The sequence below is a fragment of the Antrostomus carolinensis genome, unplaced genomic scaffold (assembly GCF_000700745.2).
Source record: "Antrostomus carolinensis isolate BGI_N321 unplaced genomic scaffold, ASM70074v2 scaffold21410, whole genome shotgun sequence".
NCBI classification, from domain to species: Eukaryota; Metazoa; Chordata; class Aves; order Caprimulgiformes; family Caprimulgidae; genus Antrostomus; species Antrostomus carolinensis.
The window spans coordinates 1-9902 of NW_010288010.1; the positions used below are offsets into that span (position 1 = coordinate 1).

At 49.6% G+C, this 9902-nt stretch overlaps 1 protein-coding gene across 1 annotated transcript in view; it reads right to left on the reverse strand.

Annotated features, from left to right (window-relative positions):
- Nucleotides 1-212: 212 nt before the first annotated feature.
- COL17A1 (collagen type XVII alpha 1 chain) overlaps nt 213-9902 on the reverse strand; it is a gene marked incomplete at its 3' end in the record, with an annotated part of 34013 nt that continues 24323 nt past the window's right edge. The window contains exons 37-53 of the mRNA XM_029084314.1: nt 9569-9622; nt 9406-9447; nt 8545-8607; nt 8324-8383; nt 7543-7569; nt 7414-7455; nt 7186-7251; nt 6760-6807; nt 5606-5719; nt 5208-5345; nt 4529-4612; nt 3412-3540; nt 2815-2904; nt 2162-2275; nt 1753-1905; nt 532-951; nt 213-353 (exon numbers count right to left, since the gene is read on the reverse strand). Of these exons, the coding sequence (XP_028940147.1) occupies nt 213-353; nt 532-951; nt 1753-1905; nt 2162-2275; nt 2815-2904; nt 3412-3540; nt 4529-4612; nt 5208-5345; nt 5606-5719; nt 6760-6807; nt 7186-7251; nt 7414-7455; nt 7543-7569; nt 8324-8383; nt 8545-8607; nt 9406-9447; nt 9569-9622 (1785 nt within the window). The remainder of the gene's footprint in view (nt 354-531; nt 952-1752; nt 1906-2161; nt 2276-2814; nt 2905-3411; nt 3541-4528; nt 4613-5207; nt 5346-5605; nt 5720-6759; nt 6808-7185; nt 7252-7413; nt 7456-7542; nt 7570-8323; nt 8384-8544; nt 8608-9405; nt 9448-9568; nt 9623-9902) is intronic.

Genomic DNA, 9902 nt, shown 5'->3' on the forward strand with positions numbered 1-9902 from the left:
TGTGTGCCCAGGGTTGCCGTGTCCCAGGTGCTGATGAGACTGCACCACCCCAGCAAGGGAGGGAGGGGATGGAAAGACTATCATCTGCCTCCAGCTTTGTGTCTTGACTGTATTTTTGCAGCACACAAAGCTGAAAAGATCACTCGGGTTATGAGAGGTTGATGAGATCTCATAAGCACGATCAAGAAACACCAAGTCAGTATGTCACTTACTTCTAAAGAAGTCCATGAGGTCCTCAGTGACATTGCCATAGGCTGCAAAAACCCTGCTGATGCCAGGGGGACCAGGAGGGCCTGGGGGACCTGCAGGTCCCTGTGCAGTGTAAGACATCAGGTCCTGGAGAATACCTTGGCCTGAGGAATTAAAGATGTCATTTGAAAGGAGCTCTGGGAAAACTGTGGCTGGACGCTGAGGCAAGAAGGCATAAGGCAGCAGGAAGGGTGAGGGAAGTGAACAGCGTGACACCAGCCCTGGGGTCAGGGGTTGTGGGCTGGGACAGGGAGGGTCAGGAACAGCAGCCATTCCACTCACTCTGCAGGCTCTCTGACACACGGAGCGCCAGCTCGTTGTAATCCAGGGAACCAGTGAAGGAGTTGCTGTAGGATCTGCTTGAACCTGCTGATCTCCTGTGTGATTCCTCCTCTGTCAGCAACGCATCGAAAGACCCGTCACTGCCCATGGAAGCTTCATAAGAGCCATCACTGCCCCTTGAGGCACTGTAAGATGACACGCTGGTCACGGAGCTGCCATATGAGCTGCCTGTGCCCAGTGATCCCCCACGGGATCCCTCAGCACCAAGGGATCCTCCAAGCAACCGCTCAGAAGTGCGTAACCCGTGGTATGATGAAGACATAGACCCAGCCACCAAGCCACTATCTCCTTTGGGTCCTGGTGGTCCCTGTGGCCCAGGAGGCCCAGGTGGCCCTGAGATGTAGCTTCGAACTTCATCACCTGCAAAATACAAGGAGGGGACTTCAGGGACACTGGGGTACCTGGGCCTCCCAGGCCTGGCAGAGATCCTGTGCTACCACCCGAATGAAGAGTGGGGTGTGAAATTCTGTCCCACCAATCCTCACAGTAACCCTCATCCAGTGCCATTTCTCAGGCAGCAGGCACGTCTGTCAACCTTGATCTCTACAGACCACATGACACCCTCCTCTTCCCCGTCTCTCCCACAATTTTGGGTGCCCAGTCTTGGAAACACGCCCAATGATTTTGCAGAAGGTTGCACTCCTCTCAGGCCAATTTCAGCACCTCTGTCAAATGTCTGTTCTGTGACCAGTCTCCCACAAGATCCCCATGTTTTTGAAAGGCTGCCCTGGATGACTTGCCAGCCTGAGAGCTCAGACCAATACTGCTTCACAGCTGGCTCAGCGCTGCCCTCCAACCCCTACATCTTCCAGTGCTCTGCAGGCAGGTGTTTGCCAGAGAAAATGCTCTTCTTATGGCAAAACACTGCAGGTGACCTTGCTGGGGACTCGCTTTTGAGTACAGGCCCTTTGTAACTGCCCAGCGCCTGTCCCTTTTGGCTCACAACATGGACTTTTGCTTTGCAGTCGCAGTGAGAGGAGACAAGCCTATGGGGTGCAGTGTAGTCCTGTGTAGACCTGGCTGTAGAGACAAGGTGTTGCTGCAGCCCCAGTTCAGGCAAGGCTCCCACAGCACTGCCTCAGCTGTGGCAGAGCCAGCAGCCTACGCAGGGCAGAGCATGGCTCGTGTTGGGTGCAGGGAAGATGGATGATGTCCCCTTACTCTTCAGGTACTGGATCAGCTCGCTCCTGAACTCATCACTGTGGGTGATGTCAGCATAGGACAGGAGGCCGGTTCCTGAGAAGCCTGGTGGTCCTGGAGGGCCAGGAGGGCCAGGTGGACCCTGGACTCCAGAGAGGGAGGAGTATCCCACACCTTGAGAGTGAAAAAGAATTAGTTTCTGACAGTGAGAGGACAAGGAAATCACAAATGCCTGGGGATCGTGAAAGTTGAAATGCTACAGCCCCGACTTCCATCTTTTTCCAGCTGATATTGATGAGATTTATTTTTTTTTGTGACCTTGTTCCCAGTGGGCAGTCACAGCCTCTGGTAAACTAAATATCAATCTCAGTCCTCCCCAGCACCCACAAACAAATCTCCCTTCCAGCTGTGAGAAACACAAGTGCTTTACTTTGTAGGTAAGCAGAGACGTCCTCCAGAGAGGTGCCAGGTAATCCAGGGATCCCTGGAGGTCCTGGGGGTCCTGCAGGACCAGGGGGTCCGACAAGACCACTGAATTCAGAGTCTGTAAGACACAAGGGAAGAAAAGGAGTCACTCAAACCACCGCAACCCTGAAGAACCTTCCCTGACAATACAGGTAATGCCAGCTACAGCCAAGTATAAGGTGCTTTTTTTCTCCCCAGCACTGGTGCACCTCACTTGCCTGCATGTAGACATCACATTGGGAAGTCAGGAGATCCCAAAGAGGGTAGAAGTCCCTATTTTTTAAATATGCTTTTGAAAAGTGGCAAAAGAAATTCCTTTATGCTGCAGAGCATGGAGAAGACAAAAGACTCCTCCAACCCCATCCCCAAGACAGCGCCTTGCTGCTGCTGCTCTCCACAGGAGCACAGAGATCTGTCCTCAGCCCCTTGCAATCTGTGCAGGTCGGGGCAGAGCCCAGGAGGCCAGCAATGCTGCTAACTAAGGCAGAGGGACCATCAGTCTCATAGAGGATTATTTGTAGTGATGGGCAAAAGGGGAAATTATGTGACTAAACCTGTAAAAAAAGATCCTGGGGCTCCTTAGGGACCTATGGCAGAGGAGTAAAGAAGTTGGCTTACTTCGCAGGTATGCTGTCAGGTCGCTGTAAGATATTCCAGGTGTCCCTGGAGGCCCAGGTGGTCCAGGGAGCCCAATGCTCATCCCAGAACCTGCAAAATCAAACAGATCCAGGAGTAGTAACTTATCAAAACAGGCTGTTACAGTGTGAGTAGACAGGCTGCAGGGCTTGTTCACAGGCAGTGCAGGAGGGACTCCTGCAGGTAGAGTGTTCCCATCAGCAGATTGTGCTGGGAAGGCAGGCTCTGGACTGGAGTTAACACTTGCCCCATTAATCCCAGCAGAAGGGCACCCACAGACAGGCAGGCAACAGGCCTCTATTCTTAGAAAAGCTCTGCACATCTCTTGAACCCCTGACACAGCGAAGGCAGGGGCACCCCAGGACACGTAGCTTAGCTGTGACCCACTGCCTGATGCATGTGCTGCTCTCTTAGCCACAGAGTATCTTTTTTCTCTTCCAAGTTTCTCACAACCCTTGTGAGGAGCTCTCCGTACATAGGGACTCACACAGTCAACACTGGAAGAGTTTTGACTGACAGGATGAGGTTTTGCTCAGCTCCCAAAGGAAGAGAGGGAAATACACACTAATAGACCATTACTTGTCAAGTAGCTGATAAATCGTCTAGTCAGCTCATCATAATCCAGTGACAAAGACATGCCATCTCCCCCTGGTCCAGGAGGTCCTGGTGGGCCCCGAGGTCCAATTAGATACTGACGAATTTCTTCTCCTGGAAATGAAAAATGCATTTTTTTTAAGACTGTCCAGCTGCTACAAAGATCCCATGTATGAGGAGTTCCCAGCCTGTGAGCTGAGCCACCACCACTATGGAGACCATCAAAACCTGTGGATGCAAAGCTACTTTCCCCACTTGCCCCCTTTTCTGAGTGTGATCTGCCCTGAGTATCGTGTCACAAACATTTGTGACAGGGCTGGGAACCTCCTACAACGTAGGGTTTGAGGAGGATGAGAATTTGTATTGCCAAAGGGACCTCCTTGTGCCCTGTTTCTTCAAGACACTCTGGACAACATCTTGGGTAACAGGAAAAGACCATGCTGAGCTCTGTAGCATTTCAGCAGCTATTTGTGTGTTTGAAATGTAGAATCTGATTGACTCCCCACTGGATCACACAGGTACAGCGCATTGTTGGCCAGCATCATCAATACCTTCAGGCACAGCAAAATGACATCCTGGTGATTTATCTATCAGCCCATGGTAACAGTGTGTGTCAAAAAGAATACAGAGCTGGGTATCCTCCTCACCTTAAGAACAAAGACATTGCAAGGCTTTGGAGTGGGCAAGAAGGAATGGAGAATCCTAAGAGAGCAGAGGAGCTGGAAAGTAGAAGCCCAAAGTTTAGTGGGAGACTGGGGGAAACTGTGGGGAGTTTCTGAAAAGGAGGGAGATGCCATGTATAGAGCCAAGGAGGGAAAAAAAAAAAAGAGTTACAACAGTGGGTATGAAAAGCAAACAAGTAAGAAAGTCTAACTTCTGGAAAGCATGCAGACTCGCCAGTACAAGACACATAAATCAGTCTCCAAAGGACTTGGAAGGAGACACTGCAGGTCACTTAGCAGCACCTAAGGCAAGCCTTTGCCCTCTGAAGCAGGTGCTGGTAACTCCAGTTGGAGTCAGAAGACTGAAAGGGAAGGGCAGATCTCCAGGCTGCTGGGATGTTTTACTCCCATCCCCCATGTTTCCCTTGAGGGTCACTTACTCTGCAGCATGTCCAGAAGTTCTTGGTACAAAATCGATGTAGTTGACACCGAACTGGCAAATGACTGATAGCGATCTGAAGAGCCTGTGGGAATGAAAAGGTTTAATGTTAGGAAGGGTTAAGAGGAGACAGAAGGTGAAGAGGGGTCAGGCAGGGACAAAGGAAAGCTGAATTAATCCAGTTTAACTGGTGGAATAGGCTTCCCATGCCCCCAGCCATGAATCAGTTGCTGTCTCACACAGACTGGTTGTCTCCACAGTGGTGTGGTCTATGCTCTTCTGACTGAGATTCCAGGCTGCTTCCAAAAGCTCTGGGAATTTCATCTACTTCAGGAGGGCCCCAAGCAAACAAGACAGCCCCAGAATACCTGAGACCACATAGACCAAATACAGCCACTTCTGTTTGGGTCTTGGGGACATTACAGGGTCTAACAGCTGTTTAATGTGAGACTTTTTAAACAGCAGCAACTGTTGGTTAATCTAACCATCAAAATGGGACAAAGGTCAGAGGCTTATCTCAGCTGTGCAGAGTCCTGGGCCAAGACTGCAGAAGATGAATAACTGGGTCAGGGTGCTGCTATTTAAAGACTGGTGTTTCTCCTGCGGTTCTCATCTCGTAGTGTTACACAAGCTCAGCCAAGGGTGTGACTCAGTACAGAGCTTACCAACGTGGTACTCACTTGTCATATAGCTCATGACACGGGTAGCCAGCTCCGCATAATCCAAGTTCGTCCCATCTATGGTGGTGATGACTCCAGGTGGGCCTGGAGGGCCTGGTGGGCCTTGGGCACCAGTCAAATAATGCCTTATGTTGTCACCTAGGTAGGAAGCCCAAGATATGCCCACATCACTAGGGGGAAGACAATGGCCATATGCACAATTACTGGACCCTCCTCCCCTGGCAAAAAGCAGGAGAGTTCTGCAGAGGCCACAGTGGGCAACAGCACTTCACAATATTCCATAGAAACAAGACCAGAGAAGTAGGGCTGCTGCTTCTAAAGAGAAAGTGACAAGAGGGTCAGGGAGCAAGAGACAGGCATGCACCTGCTGATCCATGGCCTAATCTCATTATACTCACTTTTCAGGTAGTCAGTGACATACTGCTGAATCTCTTGCAATGAACTTCCGCCTGGGCCAGGAGGACCAGGTGGCCCAGGAGGTCCTGGGGGTCCCTGAATTTGTCTGGATCCACCTACAGAAAGCATTTTAAGGAGAATAAATATTTTTGGCACAGTTGCATTAGACCAAGTGATGCTAAAATGTGCTTGCACTGAGCCCTTCCCACAGGTCTGGAAAGAGCTTTGGGAATGGGCTATGGAGGGGCTCTTCTTCATCTCTAAACACAGTCTGAGCATGGGCAATTAGGCAGTATGATGTCTTCAATTAATTTGGCATCTTATAATTCAGCCTAGGCAGCTCTGCAGGGCTGAGTTCAGAGACCCCCCAGCTTTGTACTGACAGACCTGGTCAGTTTAGGCACCAGAGTGCAATGTTGTGCAGAAACAGACATAGAGCCATAAAGCACTCGGGCTCATTAGTCTAACCTCACTGCCCTGCTGCTCCCAACCCCAGACAGCTTGGGCAGCACCAGCTCAAGAACGTCCTCAGTGGTCTCCATTGCGAGATACAGGTGGGCCCTACGTGACTCCTGTCACCATGGTGTCAAGTGACACCTCATGCTCCTTAAGGTGTTTGCCATCCCAGCACCCTGAGCTAGCATTCCTAGGACACAATGTGGAGAAGCAGAGGGCTGGTTCACATGGAAGGACACTTCAGTTAATCCATATGCACTTTTTGAAAAACAGCATTAGCATCCTGCATAGAGAGATGCTCTTCTTCAGAATGAAAGCAGCTGAATTCACCTGAATCCACCTGACGTCAAGTAAAACTGAACAAAGGGCACTTTTGTTCTGATCAGAAGTGTTCCCACAAGAGGGTTCAATGCAGCTTCTCTAATTCCTTGTGGTTAGCCAACCAGGAAACTCTTTCTTACATGTTCCATAAGGACAAACTCTGGCTCAAAAGATTCCCAGTAAACTGGAAACAGAAAACCCGCAATTCTTAAACTGTCTGATTTAAGGCAGGCTGTGAAAAAAGAGGTTTTGAACACAAATCCCATCAGTGTTAGGCTGGCACCTGCACTTGTAAAACCCAAAGGAGCTGTTTCAAAATGTCCACCAGGATGTCAGCATTTCTTGAAAATATCAGAGCAATGATGGTCTGGCCTCTTACCTCGAGATGTTCCTGGGATGCCAGGAGCGCCTGGAACACCTGCATCACCTGGAAACCAGAGTGAGGGAGACAGATAATTGTAATAGGTGTCACTGCATGTTGCATACTTGGTTGTGTAAAACAGTTGAGCTAGGTGTTGGCAGAGAAGCAACCACCCATTCCTTGTATTGACTATCTTGAATTAGCAGCTTGTTGGGGAAAAGCAGAAGGAAGAGGCCACAGCAGCTTTCCTGAGCCATCTGTGATCTGTCCAGGTGCCTTGTGCTCAGAGCAATTCTATTGCCATGGTCCTGCTCTGCCTGAAAAGGCAGAGGTGAGCACAGCTGTAGTTCTCAAAAAGGACCAAGTTGCTCCAACCTTTAGTCTCAACCACTCTTGGCTGTGTGAGGCCACCAGCAAATAAAGAAAGAAGATTTTAAACCTTACCTTTGGGTCCAGGTGGGCCTGGCGGGCCTGGAACTCCTGGAGGTCCCTGTATGGTGACTCTGTCACCTGCCAATTGCAGAAGAAGAGTCAGAGATTCACAGGAATATAATGTGTGGACAAAACCCTGGCTCTGCTAAAACTAAGTTAGAATCAATAGAGCAGGATTTTGCCCCCTGGTTTCAGCCCATGGCAAATGAATTCAAAGGAGGAAAGGGGGCACAGACTGACCATGGGAGGAGAATGCTGGAAGGCCAGGCTCACCCGGTTCTCCTGCATGGGACACAGAAAGGGAGGAGCAGTCATATACACAGGCAAGCTACACTTCACCCCACTGATATCTCCTGGAAGCCTCCTTACCCGTGAATCCTCGTGGACCTCGTTCACCTGTGAACAGAGAAGCAGGGGGAACAGTGTTAGCATTTGCTTCCTTCTCACTTGCAACATCCCAGCCTACACTGCAGAATATTATCGTGGCCTTCAATGTGCAGGGCAGAAATGGTTAAAGGGAATAGGTCCCATCTTTTCCTGTCAGCTGAGAGCTGAGCTCTTCTTCACAGGGCCACCTCCTTGCATTGACTTAGCCAAGTCCACTCTGCATTTTGCAAAAAGATTGTTCCCCTTTAATGGCAAATTTGAAGCTCTGAATGTTCCTGAATATAATGGGCTTGCAAAGTTGGGATCTGAACACAGCGATCGCCTTGATAACACTACTGGAGGCTAATAAAATTTCTCCGACAAAGAATCATAGAATCATAGAATGCTGTGAGTTGGAAGGGACCCACAAGGATCATCAAGTCCAACTCCTGTCCCTGCACAGGACAATCCCAAGATTCAGACCATGTGTCTGAGGGTGTTGTCCAAATGCTTCTTGAATAGTCACGCCTGGTGCCATGACCACCTCCCTGGGGAGTCTGTTCCAGTGCTCCACCACCCTCTGGGTGAAGAACCTTTTCCTAATGCCCAACCTGACTTCTTTTATGGCAACAGACAGGAGTCTTATTCACTGACCACTGTGCTAGCTTTCTTACAGCCACAAAAAGGCAGGACACTTTCTGCTTCCAAGCCCTTCCTTCCTTCTCTTCAGTCTGAGGTGCTGAGTTCCATCTAGCATCTTAGCCAGGCAGCAGGATATACCCACCTTGGTCTCCCTTCGGGCCTGGTGGGCCTGGTGGACCTGGTGGGCCTGTGAAGAATGCTTCTGTAAATAAAACAAAAAGGTTTCTTCATGACAACCAACAGAACACGACACAAATTTCCTCTGGCTCCACCTGGTGCTATCCAAGATGTGCTCTTGGAACCCCAGCAGTCAGGACATTCCCAGGGCACAGGCGAGGGAATGAATGAGTGGGAAGAACACACCTGAGGTGGACATGGAAGATCCTGGTAACCCTGGTGGGCCTGGAGGTCCTGGCAATCCTTCTCCTAGGCAAAAAGGACACAAACAGGGTTCAGGAGGGATGAGCCTTAGCAATCTAAGTAAATGCATGTCAGAGCTGCTACATCTCCAGCCATGGCCATAGCTCAAATATTTCCAAGTGTAGGCTAGTATCATTGTTTTCTCCACACACTTATCCCTGTCAGTTATTTTTCTTTATCATTTGCCAGCACAGCAGAGAAACTCTTTTCTTTGTAGCAAAAAGTGCCTATCCCAGCTGACCTTCACTACAGTGAGAGGAAAGGTTCATTTCATCACAGACCTGACCTGCTCCCCTTTGCTACTGAGCAGAGAGCAAGGAATGGGGTTACGGTCCTGGCTCATGTCCTCCTGCACCTCCTCTCTTCTGGCTGTGAAAGGGAAATCTGTGCTACTGGAAGCAGAGTGGGGATATGTTCCTCATTATAAGAACTGCTCCATCTGTCCCCAGCTGGAATTTAAGACTGGACAAGTAAGAAGTAAAGATGGAATTGACTGCAGTTACTTCCTTTGGGGACTTGAGAATGTTGAGTGTCTCCTCAAAAAGTATGGCTTTTATGAATTCCCACTCTGGCTAGCAAGCCTCTGCCAAAGAAAATCTCCTCTCTCGGGCAGTGTCTTGCTGCTGTGAAACTATATTGCAGTGAAATTGTGTTAGTAGGAACCCACTATGTGAAATTCTGCTTCCAGTGAAGTCAGCTCTACTAACTTCCACCAGGTCCAAGACTGCACCTGGGATACCGCAAGGCACAGCACTGGAAAAACCTCCCACTTTCCAGGTTTGTTTCAGAGAAACAAGCTCTTACCTGGGGGGCCACGAGGTCCAGGGGGTCCCTGCACAGATTCACCTGATGAAGAAAGAAACAGAGGTATTACAGAATATTTACACAGCAAACTGCATGGCCCAGAAATGTGCCATGTGTGTTAGTGTCTCCCTGCTTATGTACTGAGCTCTGCTATATTACGTACCTGGTGGTCCAGGGGGACCTGGTGGTCCTCCTCGCCCTTGTAAATCTGCCAGCACTGTGCAAATGGAACACACACAAAAAAGGGAAAATTGTTGCTATGGAGCTACTGCTGCTATGGAAATATTATCCTTACGTTGCTGTTAGAAGCTGTTAGAGTCAAAGGTGGACTAAGGCAGGACCTGGGTGACCTAAGCCAAAATTGAGGCAGAGAGGGGAGAAGATGTGGTTAGTTGCCAGCGTGCAGGTTAGAACATGAAGCAAAATACAGTGTTGAGCAGGCTGGCAGCCTGGAAACAGGTAAGAGATCTCTCTGGAGAGTAATGGTTGCTGAGGGA